The 17,500-nt window shown below is 45.6% G+C and overlaps 1 protein-coding gene across 1 annotated transcript in view; it reads right to left on the reverse strand.

Annotated features, from left to right (window-relative positions):
* Positions 1-1,167, reverse strand: part of aars2 (alanyl-tRNA synthetase 2, mitochondrial (putative)) — a 14,590-nt gene extending 13,423 nt beyond the window's left edge. The window contains exon 1 of the mRNA XM_063880991.1: positions 833-1,167. Coding sequence (XP_063737061.1) covers positions 833-1,063 — 231 coding nt within the window. The 5' untranslated portion in view covers positions 1,064-1,167. The remainder of the gene's footprint in view (positions 1-832) is intronic.
* Between the last annotated feature and the right edge of the window lie 16,333 nt (positions 1,168-17,500).

Raw genomic sequence — 17,500 nt, forward strand, 5'->3', positions numbered from 1 at the left:
ACCCTTACAGTAAAGTATAACTTTTGCTGTAAGACAGTAATGTAACGCAGTAATGTAACGCAGTAATGTAACAGACTCATAATGCAGAGCTGCAGGAACAGATTCATGATGCAGAGCTGCAGACTGAAGCACTAGAGGGTCTCTCTCTCTGGGTCTGCTGCTTGAACCCAGAGACCTTCAGAGACTCGTGGCAGAGTGTTGAAGCAGCCTCTGTCCTCTGTGGAATCTCCAGCTTTTAGAAAGCTTGTCAGCCAAATCCCCGCTAACACACCAATGACCAGGTGAGCTAACGCTGCATAGAGACTGGTTCCTATCCAGCAGGTCACAGGGCCGTGCAGAGGCTCCACTAACATGTTATTAATGACACACAGAGACGTCACGGTACCGGTATCACATATTATCCAGCCCACTGAAACGGAGCAGGAGTTTAACCTCTAGCTCTTTCCTCATGTTCAGCATGTACTGCCAGATAGAGAGCTTTAATTACTGAGCTGCAGTAAACTACATGTTAGCATTTAAAGCCAAACTTTAGAGGTTATTCTGGTGAGAGTGACTCAGAGTAACTCAGAGTAGTGTAACGCATCACAGTTCAGAGACAGTGATGATGTAATGTCCCTTATTACTTTCAGAAGACAGGAATCAGGAACAGGTACTGGATTACATGCTGGAAGTTACTTGCCCATCACTGATTAAATGTACCACCATTAAACCTAATCTGCCTCGCAACTAAATATATGTAGTGGAGTAAACATTTACCTCCGACCTGTAGAGTGGAAGTACACAGCACAGTAAATGATGCTCACAATCCCGGACCGGGACCGGTTCTGCTCACCTGGTTCATACCAGCGTTAACAAACAGCAGGCTCGGGTCCCCGCGGGGACGAACCGGGGCGGACGGGACCAATCGGTGTCCCCGGGACCGGAAAAACTCCAGAAAGGTGCTGCGGACCTGAGAGGAGGGGAGACCCGGAGGAGAGGATCCGCTGCAGGAGCGAGAGGAGCCGGCTGAGAGGAGGCACAGGGACCCGATGAGGGGCCTCCGGGGAAGCAGCAGCCGGAACATGAGAAGCTCAGGTAAAATCTGGACCGGAGCCGGTACCGGACTGAGGGCCTGTGTTAAAGACCTAAAGACATTCTGACCCTCACTGCAGGCAGTGTGAGGCGCATGCGCAGTTCCTCATTTTCTTCTTTGTACGGTATAATGGCGGCTGGAAACCAGCGTGACAGGCGCCTTACCGCCACCTGCTGGATCCAAGTGGACCAGAAGGACCTTTGCAAATAGAATGAAAAATAACAGGTTAAGAACCCAAGGTCTATCATCTGTCTGGGGTTGTTTCAGTGTTCACAGTCCTGATGTTTCAGTGTTCACAGTCCTGATGTTTCAGTGTTCACAGTCCTCATGTTTCAGTGTTCACAGTCCTGATGTTTCAGTGTTCACAGTCCTCATGTTTCAGTGTTAGTCCTGATGCTTCAGTGTTCACAGTCCTCATGTTTCAGTGTTAGTCCTGATGTTTCAGTGTTAGTCTTCATGTTTCAGTGTTCGAAGACCTGATGTTTCAGTGTTCACAGTCCTGATGTTTCAGTGTTCACAGTCCTCATGTTTCAGTGTTCACAGTCCTCATGTTTCAGTGTTAGTCCTCATTTTTCAGTGTTAGTCCTGATGTTTCAGTGTTAGTCTTCATGTTTCAGTGTTCACAGTCCTGATGTTTCAGTGTTCACAGTCCTGATGTTTCAGTGTTCACAGTCCTCATTTTTCAGTGTTAGTCCTGATGTTTCAGTGTTAGTCTTCATGTTTCAGTGTTCACAGTCCTGATGTTTCAGTGTTCACAGTCCTGATGTTTCAGTGTTCACAGTCCTCATGTTTCAGTGATAGTCCTCATGTTTCAGTGTTAGTCCTCATGTTTCAGTGTTCACAGTCCTGATGTTTCAGTGTTAGTCCTGATGTTTCAGTGTTCACAGTCCTGATGTTTCAGTGTTAGTCCTGATGTTTCAGTGATCACAGTCCTGATGTTTCAGTGTTCACAGTCCTGATGTTTCAGTGTTCAGAGTCCTCATGTTTCAGTGTTAGTCCTCATGTTTCAGTGTTCACAGTCCTCATGTTTCAGTGTTCACAGTCCTCATGTTTCAGTGTTAGTCCTCATGTGTCAGTGTTCACAGTCCTGATGTTTCAGTGTTAGTCCTGATGTTTCAGTGTTCACAGTCCTGATGTTTCAGTGTTCACAGTCCTCATGTTTCAGTGTTAGTCCTCATGTTTCAGTGTTCACAGTCCTGATGTTTCAGTGTTAGTCTTCATGTTTCAGTGTTCACAGTCTTCATGTTTCAGTGTTCACAGTCCTGATGTTTCAGTGTTATTCTTCATGTTTCAGTGTTCACAGTCCTAATGTCTCAGTGTTAGTCTTCATGTTTCAGTGTTCACAGGACTGATGTTTCAGTGTTAGTCTTCATGTTTCAGTGTTCACAGTCTTCATGTTTCAGTGTTCACAGTCCTGATGTTTCAGTGTTATTCTTCATGTTTCAGTGTTCACAGTCCTGATGTTTCAGTGTTCACAGTCTTCATGTTTCAGTGTTAGTCTTCATGTTTCAGTGTTCACAGTCCTGATGTTTTAGTGTTCACAGTCCTCATGTTTCAGTGTTAGTCTTCATGTTTCAGTGTTCACAGTCCTGATGTTTCAGTGTTAGTCTTCATGTTTCAGTGTTCACAGTCTTCATCTTTCAGTGTTCACAGTCCTGATGTTTCAGTGTTCACAGTCCTGATGTTTCAGTGTTAGTCCTCATGTTTCAGTGTTCACAGTCCTCATGTTTCAGTGTTCACAGTCCTCATGTTTCAGTGTTCACAATCCTGATGTTTCAGTGTTAGTCCTGATGTTTCAGTTTAGTCTGGATGTTTCAGTGTTAGTCCTCATGTTTCAGTTAAGTCCTGATGTTTCAGTTAAGTCCTGATGTTTCAGTGTTAGTTCTCATGTTTCATTGTTAGTCCTGATGTTTCAGTGTTAGTCCTGATGTTTCAGTGTTAGTCCTGATGTTTCAGTGTTAGTCCTGATGTTTCAGTTAGTCCTGATGTTTCAGTGTTAGTCTCATGTTTCAGTGTTAGTCCTGATGTTTCAGTGTTAGTCCTGATGTTTCAGTGTTAGTCCTGATGTTTCAGTGTTAGTCCTGATGTTTCAGTGTTCACAGTCCTCATGTTTCAGTGTTAGTCCTGATGTTTCAGTGTTAGTCTTCATGTTTCAGTGTTCGACAGTCCTGATGTTTCAGTGTTCACAGTCCTGATGTTTCAGTGTTCACAGTCCTCATGTTTCAGTGTTCACAGTCCTCATGTTTCAGTGTTAGTCCTCATTTTTCAGTGTTAGTCCTGATGTTTCAGTGTTAGTCTTCATGTTTCAGTGTTCACAGTCCTGATGTTTCAGTGTTCACAGTCCTGATGTTTCAGTGTTCACAGTCCTCATGTTTCAGTGATAGTCCTCATGTTTCAGTGTTAGTCCTCATGTTTCAGTGTTCACAGTCCTGATGTTTCAGTGTTAGTCCTGATGTTTCAGTGATCACAGTCCTGATGTTTCAGTGTTCACAGTCCTGATGTTTCAGTGTTCAGAGTCCTCATGTTTCAGTGATAGTCCTCATGTTTCAGTGTTAGTCCTCATGTTTCAGTGTTCACAGTCCTGATGTTTCAGTGTTAGTCCTGATGTTTCAGTGATCACAGTCCTGATGTTTCAGTGTTCACAGTCCTGATGTTTCAGTGTTCAGAGTCCTCATGTTTCAGTGTTAGTCCTCATGTTTCAGTGTTCACAGTCCTCATGTTTCAGTGTTCACAGTCCTCATGTTTCAGTGTTAGTCCTCATGTTTCAGTGTTCACAGTCCTGATGTTTTCAGTGCTATTCTTCTCTCTTTTTGCACTATTTTATTTATCTTTTGCACCATGTATGTTGAGTTGTTGGAGGAGCACGCGACATAAGATTTTCATTGCCAACATATACGCTGTATCTGCTGTGCATATGACAAATAAAGCCTTGAACCTTGTTTCAGTGTTCACAGTCCTGATGTTTCAGTGTTCACAGTCCTCATGTTTCAGTGTTAGTCCTCATGTTTCAGTGTTCACAGTCCTGATGTTTCAGTGTTAGTCTTCATGTTTCAGTGTTCACAGTCCTAATGTCTCAGTGTTAGTCTTCATGTTTCAGTGTTCACAGGACTGATGTTTCAGTGTTAGTCTTCATGTTTCAGTGTTCACAGTCCTGATGTTTCAGTGTTCACAGTCCTCATGTTTCAGTGTTAGTCTTCATGTTTCAGTGTTCACAGTCTTCATCTTTCAGTGTTCACAGTCCTGATGTTTCAGTGTTCACAGTCCTCATGTTTCAGTGTTAGTCTTCATGTTTCAGTGTTCACAGTCTTCATCTTTCAGTGTTCACAGTCCTGATGTTTCAGTGTTCACAGTCCTGATGTTTCAGTGTTCACAGTCCTGATGTTTCAGTGTTAGTCCTGATGTTTCAGTGTTCACAGTCCTGATGTTTTAGTGTTCACAGTCCTCATGTTTCAGTGTTAGTCTTCATGTTTCAGTGTTCACAGTCCTGATGTTTCAGTGTTAGTCTTCATGTTTCAGTGTTCACAGTCTTCATCTTTCAGTGTTCACAGTCCTGATGTTTCAGTGTTCACAGTCCTGATGTTTCAGTGTTAGTCCTCATGTTTCAGTGTTCACAGTCCTCATGTTTCAGTGTTCACAGTCCTCATGTTTCAGTGTTCACAATCCTGATGTTTCAGTGTTAGTCCTGATGTTTCAGTTTTAGTCTGGATGTTTCAGTGTTAGTCCTCATGTTTCAGTTAAGTCCTGATGTTTCAGTTAAGTCCTGATGTTTCAGTGTTAGTTCTCATGTTTCATTGTTAGTCCTGATGTTTCAGTGTTAGTCCTGATGTTTCAGTGTTAGTCCTGATGTTTCAGTGTTAGTCCTGATGTTTCAGTTAAGTCCTGATGTTTCAGTGTTAGTTCTCATGTTTCATTGTTAGTCCTGATGTTTCAGTGTTAGTCCTGATGTTTCAGTGTTAGTCCTGATCTTTCAGTGTTCACAGTCCTCATGTTTCGGTGTTCAGTCCTCATGTTTCATTGTTAGTCCTGATGTTTCAGTGTTAGTCCTGATGTTTCAGTGTTAGTCCTGATGTTTCAGTGTTAGTCCTGATGTTACAGTGTTAGTCCTGATGTTTCAGTGTTAGTCCTGATGTTTCAGTGTTCACAGTCCTCATGTTTTGGTGTTAGTCCTGATGTTTCAGTTAAGTCCTGATGTTTCAGTGTTAGTCCTGATGTTTCAGTGTTAGTCCTGATGTTTCAGTGTTAGTCCTGATGTTTCAGTGTTATTTCTCATGTTTCAGTGTTAGTCCTGATGTGGTCAGTGTTAGTTCTCATGTTTCATTTAAGTCCTGATGTTTCAGTGTTAGTCCTGATGTTTCAGTGTTCATAGTCCTCATGTTTCGGTGTTCAGTCCTCATGTTTCGGTGTTCAGTCCTCATGTTTCAGTGTTAGTCCTGATGTCTCAGTGTTGGTCCTGATCTTTCAGTGTTCACAGTCCTCATGTTTCGGTGTTCAGTCCTCATGTTTCAGTGTTAGTCCTGATGTCTCAGTGTTGGTCCTGATCTTTCAGTGTTCACAGTCCTCATGTTTCGGTGTTCAGTCTTCATGTTTCAGTGTTCACAGTCCAGATGTTTCATTGTTAGTCCTCATGTTTCAGTGTTAGTCCGGATGTTTCGGTGTTAGTTCTCATGTTTCAGTGTTAGTCCTCATGTTTCAGTGTTAGTCCTGATGTCTCAGTGTTAGTTCTCATGTTTCAGTGTTAGTCCTCATGTTTCAGTGTTAGTCCTGATGTCTCAGTGTTAGTTCTCATGTTTCAGGGTTAGGGTGGCCCCAGCTAACTGACTCCATTTCCTCCAGAATCGGTCGATTTCTTGAATAGCCCTCAATCTTCTGTAGGGGTAGCCTTCAAAGTTAAAGCTTCCAAGATCTCCTCTGGGTCCAGTCCGTCCAAGCAGAAGGGTATTTGGGCTAATGTAGTCTATGCAGTCCTCCCGGCTCTGCACCCTGGCATCAATGGGTCTTTCATTAGCAAGATTGGCAGCCATGAACAAGAATGTCTGGAACTCACTCCATGTGAAGAGTCCTTCTCCTCCCAGGTTTTGCAAGGCCCGCTTCACAGCACGACAGCTGCTTCTGCAGCTCCATTCCTGTGAGGAGAGTCTGCTGGGTGGATTTTCCAACTCCATTCTGTTCCATGCTTGGAAGCTTCATTCTCAAGCTCAGATTTTCCCAGTTGGTCCAGGAAGAGGTAGAGCTCTTTGAGGGCCGGTCTGGCTCCCACAAAGTTCTTTCCAGGATCTGACCACAGTTTCTTCGGATGCCCTCTAAGTGCTGTGAATCTCTGGTACGCCAGTAAGAAGCCTTCAGTTGACTGGTCACTGACAACATCTGTGTGCATAGCTCTGGATGCCATGCAGCAGAAGACAATTCCCCACACCTTGAGCTTGACTTTCTTTCTCACCTCGTCCTTGACTTCACAAGGTCCAAATAAGTCCACTGTTGTGTACTCAAATGGTTTGGCCGGTGTTATCCGCTGCAATGGAAGGTCTCCCATGATCTGCTGGCACTTTCTTGCCCGAGCTTTTCTGCATGTCACACAGCTGTCAACAATCTTCTGAGCCAGTTTCCGGCCTTTTATCACCCAGGCTCTGCTTCTCATCCGGAGTAGTGTGCCCGCTATTTCTTCATGGTTTGCACCGTGGGCTTCTTGAGCTAGAAGAGTGGATATCCATGCATCATATGGTATAATTGGTACTGTAGTTTTGTCCTCGTTAAATATTTGGAACCTTCCTCCACAGAGCAAAAGTCCTGTGTCTTCCTCCTTGTACACGACAAGTCTGTTCAGTGTGGTGTCTGGAAAGGTTTCACCTTCTTGAGCCGCAAGGAATAGATCGCGGAGTGCATCTTCACATTCTGCAATGGTGAGTACAGCTTCTTTAGCTCGGGACGTTATCTCTGGTGTTGAAGGAATTCCCTCCCACTTTGGCTTGCTAGAGCCTGAGGTCTTTGTCAGTAGTTTCCTCCACTTCTTTACAGCTCTCCATACCCAGGCGATGACTCTGGTCAGCTTGATCAAATTGCTGAACTTCCTGATGTCAAGGATTCTCTCCATTGCAGAACCAGCTGGTACTCTCTGGAATTGGATCTTGGGTTCTTTTCCATCAGGGCTACTTTGCTGTGCATCTTCCTGGTCACTCATCACTTGAATTGAGACTGGAGACTCTGGCATTGCAGTAAAAGAAGTGACATCACTTTGTTTTTTGACCTTGGTTCTGGTCAGTGCTGCTGTGAAAGACTTCCTTTGGAGCTGGTCTATGCCTTCTTTGGCAAATGCAGCGACTTCTTTGGCTGACTTTTTTGGCCACTCTTCCACAGGGTCCTTCAGAAAGTCTGGTCCGTTCTGCCACACAGAATCCTCTTTAAGGTTTTCTGGCCTTGCTCCTCTTGTTACGAGGTCAGCAATGTTCAGGTCTCCTGGGATCCACCACCAGTCTCGACAGAGGTGGATTTCTGGATCTCTCCAACTCTGTTCGCAAAGAAGGTTTGATATCCATAGCTGTCTCTTTGGATTGCTCCCAACACAGTCCGACTGTCCAGCAGATGGAGCCATCGTTCGATTTCCATTCGGCTGTGTTTTTCAATGTACTTCTTGAGTCGTGCTGCAAAGACCGCTCCGCAGGTTTCAGCTTTCACTGGTTCTCCCTTTTGGTCCAATGGTGTGAGCTTTGCTTTGGATTCAGTCAGTCTGACTCGGATGCCTTGTTCAGTTTCCCATCTGAAGTACAACACAGCTCCATAGCTCTTGTCACTTCCATCAGAGAATGTTACTCCCCAAGGTTTTCCAATCCAATCGTCTGGTGTGAGGCTTCTGTGGAAGGTGATTTGCCTAAGACGTGTGTATTCCTCAAACAGCAGGATGGCTTCTTCCCTCAATTTTTCAGACAGAGGTTTGTCCCAAGTGTCTCTGGTCAGAGCTTTGCCTCCAGCTTCCTGAAATGCCTTCCTGACAAGAATAGCACCCTTCTGTTTGACAGGTGTGACAAGGTCTATCGGGTCATACAGGCTTGCTACTTGGCTTAGCAGTTGTCTTCTCGTCAGTGGGTTTGGAGTGTTCTCTCTCACCTCTTCACCAAGGAGATTTTGGCCGACTCTCATTTTCCTTTTCCTCTTTGAGAAGTTGATTGAGGTCATGAGGTAAAGTTTATCCTCTTCAACGAGGTATCCAATTCCAAGGGCTTTGTTGTCTCCTTCCTTCATCTGGTTTGGAAGAGTGAGTATTCTGTTTTCCTCTGCTCCTTGTTCTCCTGGCACAACCTCCTGCCTCCCACTTTGGCCTGACCGGACCCAGGGCTTGAGGAAGAACCCGCCTGCCTTCAGGATCTCTTCAACTCTTTTGGTGTTCTGGTCCAGCTTTAGCAAGTCATTATGGGAGGTCAGGACATCGTCGACATAAGCATCCTCATCAAGGATCCTACGTTCCTCCTCCAGGTGAGCAAACATGGGCAGCTTTGCTGTCTCCCTCATGGCCAGCTGTGCAATGCACCCTGCTGGTCGATCGCCAATGTTGACTCTGGTGATGGCATACTCTTCGATCTCTCCCTCCTCAGTGTCTCTCCAGAGAAATCTGTGGAGGTGCATCTCCAGGTCTTCCAGCCACACAGAATTGTACATTTTCTTGATGTCGCCAAGGGCAGCATGGACACCTCCTCTGAACCTGAGTAGTACTGCTCGGATGGGATTGAGGACATCAGGCCCCTTCAGCAGAAGGTCATTCATGCTGAGCCCTTTAAACTTCTGGCTGCTGTTCCATACCAGTCGCACGGGTGTTGTGAGCGAGTGCGGATTTGGTGCCACCAAGTGGCTGACATACCATACTGGTCCTTTCCAGCTTGCAGTGATGTCTTTGGTGAGTTTCTTTGCTGCTCCTCTCTCCACCATCTCATGGACCTGAGCTGTGTATGCCATTCTCCACTCTGGCTCTTTTTGAGTTGTTTCTCTGTCCTCAAGAAAGTGGCTTCCACCCCACTCCTGTTGGGAAGGGAACTTGGATCATGAATCCAGGGATACTTGGTGTCCCAGTGTGGTCCATCACTGTGCATCTGCTCTGATGTAGGTTAGCCCTTTCCTTATGATCTCCAGCTCTCTTTCTTCACTCGGAGTCATTTCCTTGCCTCCTGGTTGACGGTTGCCGCAGCGGCATCCTCCACACTTTGGTTCGCAGGCTGCTCCAATGCTGTCCCATCTCCACCAGTCCAAGAACTCTTGGCCAGCAACCGTACTTTTGGTTTCAGCTTTGAACTCCTGTGCTTCAGTGATTTCTTGATACTTCACTGCTGAGGTTCTCATGGATCGCGCAAAGTGTGTTTTAGATGTATGCGCAGCCATATCCACCTCTTCAAAGAGGTCTGGATGCGCTCCACCAACCGTCTTTCCTAATGGGCTTTCCCAAAGGACAAGGTCCCCAATCACCTTCACTCTTTGTGGAGCAAGTCTTCCTTCCCGGTGACTGATGAGTAGCTCAATGTGCTTTGGTCTTTTGAGCTCTTCCAGGTTGGTTCCTGGGAATAATTGTTTGAGTTGCTCTGGTTTGATTACTCTGTGCACTTTGGCGATTTCATCCAAGCCATAGCAGACAAGCCCATGAGCTCTCTCCGTGCCGTTGGGTGTCTTGACCCTCACTCTGAGTGAGTATCTTTTGGTTTTCACCTCCATGGCCATCCCTCCGACTCCATGGACGATTAGCAAGATGTTTTCACTTAGCAGATTCAATCTCCTGGCAGCACTGTGGGTGACGTAGTTGGTGTCTGATGCTAAGTCAATGAGAGTTCCAATCTTCTGTCCTGCATTGGCAGTTACCTCTAACAGCATTAGAATGACTGGTAGCTCAGGTGTTCTTGACGCCACCACTCCCATTGATCCTTCACAACACAGTTGGCCCTTGCAGTGGTGTTGGTAAAAGCTTTCCTGAATCTTTCTGCCATTTCCGGAGTGAGTTCAGACATCAATTCTACTTGCTCCTCTGTGAGCTTTTGCTTTCTCCAGGTGGATTTTCCTCCATCAGATTCCTTCATCTTGAAGTCTCCTCTTGAGCAAAGAAAGAAATGGTGGTCCGAAGAGCTCCCTTTTTTACAGTCCCTGTTCCTGCACAGGTAAGTGTCTTTACAGTACTCATCTTCTCCATGACAGACTAAGCATCGCTTGCATGCTCCCAACTTCTCCACAGCACTCAGCTTCTCGCCAGGCTTCAGTTCTTTAAACCGCTTGCAAAAGAAAATCTTCTCCCGGTGCTTTTCATCTCCACAGATAATACATCCACCCCTCCTTGTGGAGCGTGTGGAGGCATACTTCTTGTCCAGGTAAGTAAGTTTCCTTTCAGGCTTTTCACTCACACTAAGCTGCTCCAGTCTCTCAAGAATTTCCTCTTGGGTCTTCAGGAATCCAAGAAGGCTGTCGAAGTGAGTGTCTGGGGTCACGCCATTTCTTGGGTTGACCATGAATACCAGCCAGTCTCTCTTCATATTGTCTGGCAGCTTGCTCTCTATGGATCTTATCACCAGAGGATTCTTTATGGCTCCAGTGTTTGAGCTCTGTGAGATCGTTCAGGGCCTTCTCAATGGTTCGAATCATGTCCATGACTTTCCTTGGCTGGTTTGCTCTTAAAGCAGACATTTCTCCAGATCTTCAATTATCTCCAGGGCAATTGTAGACTTGTTTCCATACCTGATCTCCAGCACTCTGAACATATCTTCAGCAGTGTTGTAAGTAGGCAGGCGCAGGTCCCGGCAAATTCTCTCCTCAACGCTGTCCAGGAGTTGGAACTTCTTTGCCTCTACTGAGCCGGTCGGCTCCCCCTGCCTTTGCAGGTTCTCCCAGTCCTTCCTCCATCGATGGAAATTCCTTTTGAATCCGTCGAACCTGGGTAGACTGGTTGGTTTTATTTTTACTATTGGTTGATGAGCTGGCACAGGCAGTGGTGGTGTTCTTCGTCTTCTCTCCTCTTCTGCCATTCTTTGTGCTGTGAGAAATTCTGCTCCCCTCGCTTCAAGGCTGGTGTTTAGAGCTTTCAGCTCCTTCACTCTGTCCTCCAGACTTGCCTTCTGTAATGCTGGAATCCACATCTCCCACTCTGATAGGCTTGTAGCGACACCTTGGATTTGCTTCTTCACACTGTCCCACCGTAGCTCATAGCCATCTCTATTCACGGCGGAGACAGGTATTCCCTGAAGTCCCTCACAGGCTGTCTCTGCCTCTTCTATTGCAGCTCCGATCTCACCTTCCGCATATCTGGGCCAGAGGTTGTTTTGGACTGTTTTTCAGACTTCATCCAGTTTTGCATCGCACTCCTCCATTACCTTTTCCAGGTCTGTTTGCTGCTGCTCGTCCAGCTTGACTTCTTCACCTTCATCAGTCTCAGCTTCAAGGTCTGCCAGTAGGCCAGCCCTGTAGCCATCATTTGTTTCCCCGATGTTCCTTTCCAGTGACGTGAGCTCCTTGAACTCCTCTTGAAGTTCAGTCTTTGTCAAATTTCCTGACGTTCTGCTCAGGAAGTTGGGTTGTTTGGTGAAGGCACTTCTAGCCAAGGTCCTCTCTTGCTTCAGCTGTTTCACTGTTTTCCCAAGAGCTTCCTTCGCTATTGTTTTCCAGTCAATTCTCCCTTTGCAATGACAGCTTTCCTTTCTTCAGGCTTTAATCCTGGGGTCTTCACTGCCACGCTGGATATAAGCTGGTTATCAACTGTCAAGTTATCCAGATGTTAAGATTCAGATTCAGCTCTGCCCAAACTTGAAAACAGCTTGTTCAACACAAATGATGCAAGGGGACAACTCTGCTCCGTTCTGGTGATTTGTTTTCTTTCAGATTGATGGCACAAAGTGAAATTCCAGAGGAAGAATAGGTTGATACCCTTTAAGAAACAAAAGGGCAAATTACATTCCACATCAGTACGCATCAATCCTGATCATTAAACTAAACATCTCATTTAAATTCAACACAGATCAAACTCAAACAGAAAACAGCAAACAAATGATTCTTTCAAACTAAATATTTGAAGTCCATACCAGTTGCGTCTGTGGTTGAACATGAGCTGTCAGTAGGCTGAGGAGACCGAGCAAAGAGGGCTCGCCGAGCTAACTCCAAACATGTTATACTCATGCTTGATTAGAGGTGCGCAGGTGAAATCGGTCCCTCCAGAAACATGGGTTGCATCCTGTCTGTTGGGTGTCTGGGTGAGCTCTCTCTGCCCCCTTCAGGCCTGGAGTTCCTCCACAGATGCTGGTCCTATGCTCACACTTGTTTGACGCCACAGTGTTAGACCTGATGTTTCAGTGTTGACAGTCCTGATGTTTCAGTGTTCACAGTCCTGATGTTTCAGTGTAGTCCTGATGTTTCAGTGTTAGTCCTGATGTTTCAGTGTTCACAGTCCTGATGTTTCAGTGTTCACAGTCCTGATGTTTCAGTCCTGATGTTTCAGTGTTCACAGTCCTGATGTTTCAGTGTTGACAGTCCTGATGTTTCAGTGTTCACAGTCCTGATGTTTCAGTGTTAGTCCTGATGTTTCAGTGTTAGTCCTGATGTTTCAGTGTTCACAGTCCTGATGTTTCAGTGTTAGTCCTGATGTTTCAGTGTTCACAGTCCTGATGTTTCAGTGTTCACAGTCCTGATGTTTCAGTGTTTACAGTCCTTGACAGGTGGTATGTGGTAATACATATGTTTCATCAAAGGCTGTTAATCTGTGTAATCCCTGTTTGTTAATCTGTGTTTCAGATTCAACTTCACTGTCATTGTGCAAAGTACAGGTACAAGCCAATGGAATGCAGAAGCATCCAACCAGAAGTGCAGAGATGATGATCCTCATTAAAGCACTCCTAGAGGCAGCATGCGGTTCCCATTGGTTCCTGTCCAGCACAGGGTTTTCTGTGCAGTTAAAGTCCCCCCCCAGGAACAGATACTCCTCACTACTGCAGGTGCTAAGGGCATGCTTCAACTGCTCAAAAAATAAAAGCCTTTCAGAGCCCACACTGGGAGCATAAATATTAATGAAACATATTTTAACCTTCTCGAAAACAGCATTTAATTTCAGCAAGTGACCTGGAATGACGTCCTCAACGGTGCAGGAAAAGGGTGTGAAACCTCGGGCAAAGAGAATAGCAACCCCTCCACTATTGCTGCATTTATGGCTGAAGAAGCCCTCCCCACTCCATGCCCTCCTCCAGTCACTCTCATTGTCAGCAGTGCTGTGAGTCTCCTGGAGAAACGTCACATTTAGACTCTTACTCTCTATTAAAGAAACCAAAGATGCTCTCTTGGCATCCCCTCGAGCACCGTTGATATTCAGAGAGCCCAGCTTTATGTCACCCATAATGAAAGTATAGCTGCCTCCTAAACAAGTCAAAACGATAACTGAAGAAAAGGAAAGGAGAGAAAAGACAAACAAGATGTACTTAATCATGACTTCCAGCAGTTTCTTCTCGTATCTTCAACAGTATTTTCCTCAGCCTGTAGATCTCCTGTTCGCTGAAAGTAAGCTGCCCAAGGCCTGCTGTGCGCCGCATGAGAGCCCTAGCAGAGTCATGAAACATCAGCTGATCAACAAAAGAATCCTGCACCCTTACCGCCTTCCTCCCTTCAGTGTCCTTCAGGAAGCCTCTGATCCTCTGGAAGGAATACTCCTCACCCCTGTCTACCTGCATACTTTCACTGAAAGCCTCCCTGTCACTGTCACTGTCCTCCGAGTCCTCCGAGAGTCCCTCTGGCTGAGAGGAACACAGCGACTCTGTCTGTTTTTTGTTTGGGCCCCGTTGTTGTTGCACACCTCTGCACTTTTTCTTTTAATCGGTAATTTGAGCAACTCCTCATCCATGATGACTTCCTCCAAAACAGATTCAGCCACCCTGGCTGCGGTGCCCAGGGACGGATTATGAGTCCATGGGCCCCTGGGCCCAGACGACGAGACAAGGCCCCCCCCCCCCCGACACACAAACGCCGCATCGGCACACAACCCAACTCCGCACTCACGCACAATTCAGCAGCGGTACAAAGGTTGCGCTAAAAATACATTTTAATTCATGAAACATCACATTTGAACAAATCCCTCACACAGAACTTATGATCTGAAACGTAGGCTATATGTTTGTGTGAAGCAGGCTAAAAATGATTAAATAGGCTATCATTAAACGCATCTCTTCCGGACTTTGTGCTGCGCAAATTCATGACAATGTCATTAAAGTCCAATGACTTGGTCAGCTCACTCTCGATGGCCATCACAGAAAGCCAGGAGAGACGTTCTTGTTTCATCTTCGTCCTTAATTAATTTTTTATCCGACCCAGGAGAGAGAATGATCGCTCACCTTCGCAGTTGGTTACAGGCAGTGTGAGGAATAACCGAAGCGCAACATACACGTTCGGAAACATAGACTCAAGGGAATAATCCAAAATTAGTCTGAGCAGTCTTTTTGGGCTTGTGTCATCCCCAGCCTTGATGAATGACCTCAGTTGGATTAGTTCATCGCCTAAACATTCATCCATATCAGATGGGTAGGCAGATGCCAGAACACTGGCCTTCTGCATCACTGAGGCATCCGATTCAGTCTTTTTGAAGAAAAGCACACTGAACAAGTCATACAAGTCCCTGTATGCCTCTAGATGGTGTCTGAGGCTCTGTGTGAGTGTGTCAATGGCAACATTGAATGTCTCTATTTGAAATGTGCGTTTTCCCCCAAGCTCAATGCCCTCTTCCGCTGTTTCGTCAGCAAAGGCCTTGCATCTCTTTCGACGACAAATGTCATACTTGTACACCTGGCTGACACCAGGCACACTCAATGCGGCCCTCTCAAATTTGTTAAAAAGATCCCTCTGTGCAGCAACGCAATCATGTAGTGATTCGAGCGCTCTGACAGCACACTCAAGTGATACATCGCTGCGCTGCAAAATAGCGCTAGTTGCATGGAATCGTGACAATATTGTATCCCAAAACGTGGCCATGAACGCAACCTCCAATGTCTCAAACTGCTTACAGAGTGAACGTGCTTCTGAACGTGTCTCCCTTTTTTCATCCATATCTGTGGAAAAAAGCTTTACCCTTTCGTGCAACGGCTGGTAATTTTGCCACAATGCCTTTGTTGACTCCGCTCGGCAGCTCCAGCGTGTGCTAGAGAGGGATTTCAAAGTAAGCTCTATGCGAGTGTTAGAATCTCTGAATACTTTGCCCCAGCGATGCGTGGAGGCAGCGGCGAATTTGTACAGAGACTGCAAACAATCTAAATAATTGCCAACTGCATCGCTACAGCCCTCAATACTGTTCACTCCGACCAGGTTTAAAGAATGGGCTGCACATGGGACATAGTGAATCATTGGATTCTTTTTTTTTTAGTTAGGCTTGCAATCTGTTATATTTTCCACTCATATTATTCGCATTATCATACGACTGTCCACGACAGTTTGCAAGATCTAGACCAAGTTGATGCACCATTGAGATAACACAATCAGCTAAGCTTTCTCCTCTGTGACTATTGATGGGCTCAAATCCAACAAAGCGCTCCATTATGCAGCCTGTTTCACTCACGAATCTAAAAATGAACGTAAGCTGGTCTACGTGGGATAAATCAGGTGTCGAGTCAACTATTACAGAGAAATACTTGGCATCACGTAATTCCTTCATAATAGTTTGTCTTGTTTTCTGTCCCATGAGTTCTATGAACTCGTCACAGACTGTTGAGGATAAATATGAGACGCTGCCACGGCCAGGGCCGGTTCAGACCTCCATGGGGCCCTAGGCAAAATTCTGCTCAGGGGCCCTCTTAACTGAACAGTCGCACCTGACACCCAGTGCTTCCACTCATCCCCCCTTTAAACATATTGCACTAGTGTCGCCACCTGTTAGTCTAACTCAAAATAAATACAGACCAAATCAAATCGAACTAAATGTGTAACAAATGACTCACCATTAAAAGTGTCCCTTTCTGCACTTTCTGGATGCAAAATCATCAATAATGTTATCATATGATATTTGCTTCCCCACATCATGGTTGATGCTCATGATGGCCAAACCACTCTGACGTTCCTGGGACATGGAAGATCTCAGATAGTTTTTGATCATTTTTAACTGGCTGAAGCTCCTCTCAGATGAGGCAACTGTCACAGGCAGAGTGACAGCAATTCTCAGGGCTATCCAAAGGTTAGGATAGAGTTCCTGCAGATTTTTCTCACAAAGGAAAGAAAGCAGCTCAAAGGCAGTCATATTAGCTGATGGTAGGTCAGGTACATTCTGGATTTCGTTTGCCAGATCAACTCCACTGATGTCACAGTCTTGGTTGAAGGTCAGAGTTTTCTCAAGTTCCATACACTGAGCCTTTAAGGAGTCACTGGACATCTGACATAGAGTGCTGAAGTTCAGCACTACTCCATATTTAGTCTTCACCTGGTTCAGAGTTTCAAATCATTCATCAATGGATGCTATTGTGGAGTCAACCACAATGTTGAAGAAGTTGACCTCAAGATTCCTCAGTGCATCAGCCACTGGCTCATCAGGTACTTCGTAGCTAAAATGCTTTTAGCTGGTTCTCAGCCTCTTGTCCTTCAAAACAGCTTCTACATTCATTTCCTCACAAATGCTTCTGGCTGTTGTCTGGGCCTCTGAGAATCCAGTGTCCCGGTATTGAGTGAGAGAGGCTTTTGCATTTGAGATTAACTGCACAGCTACGTCAAGCTGCATTGAAGCAGATTGGAGGAGCTTGTTCACTGTATTTGTTCTTGACAGTATCTCACACCACACTACACAGCAAATCAAGAAGCGGTAAGAACCAACTTCCTCCGCAAGTGACTGTGCCTCCACTTTCGCCACAGGATCATTAATCTTCTGTCTGGCTTCCAGTAAGGCTTCTCGAATCTCAGAGGCCTGATACCTGACTGCATGGACACTTTGAAGCCTGCTCTCCCATCTTGTGTCAGTCCATGACTTCACTGTTATGTTCACATGTTGTTTCAAGATATTCCACCTTTGTGTGCCAGCAGAAAAAAAGGTGAACAGCTTTTGTACATAGCCAAAAAAAACAACAGCATCTTTGGAGGATTTGGCAGCATCTGCAATGACGAGGTTTAATGTGTGTGCACCACATGGAACAAACACAGCTCTGGGATTCATTCTCAACAGTCTGGCTTGTACTCCTTGGTGTTTACCTTTCATATTGGCCCCATTGTCATAGGCTTGCCCTCTGCAATTGTCAAATGGAATTCTCAGATCAGTCAGCTTGTCCAAGATGACTGTAGACAGACTTAAGCCAGTTGTAGCCTCATCATTCACAAAGCCGAGGAAGTGCTCCTTCATCTCTGGCTGTCCCTTTAAAGCCACACTTCTGAGGATAATGCACATCTGCTCCTGGTGACTAATGTCAGGTAAGATAATGGAGAAGCATTTTGAGTCTCTCACTTGAGTCACAAAAGTTGTGAGAATCCTAT

Source organism: Eleginops maclovinus, chromosome 4 (assembly GCF_036324505.1).
Source record: "Eleginops maclovinus isolate JMC-PN-2008 ecotype Puerto Natales chromosome 4, JC_Emac_rtc_rv5, whole genome shotgun sequence".
Lineage (NCBI taxonomy): Eukaryota > Metazoa > Chordata > Actinopteri > Perciformes > Eleginopidae > Eleginops > Eleginops maclovinus.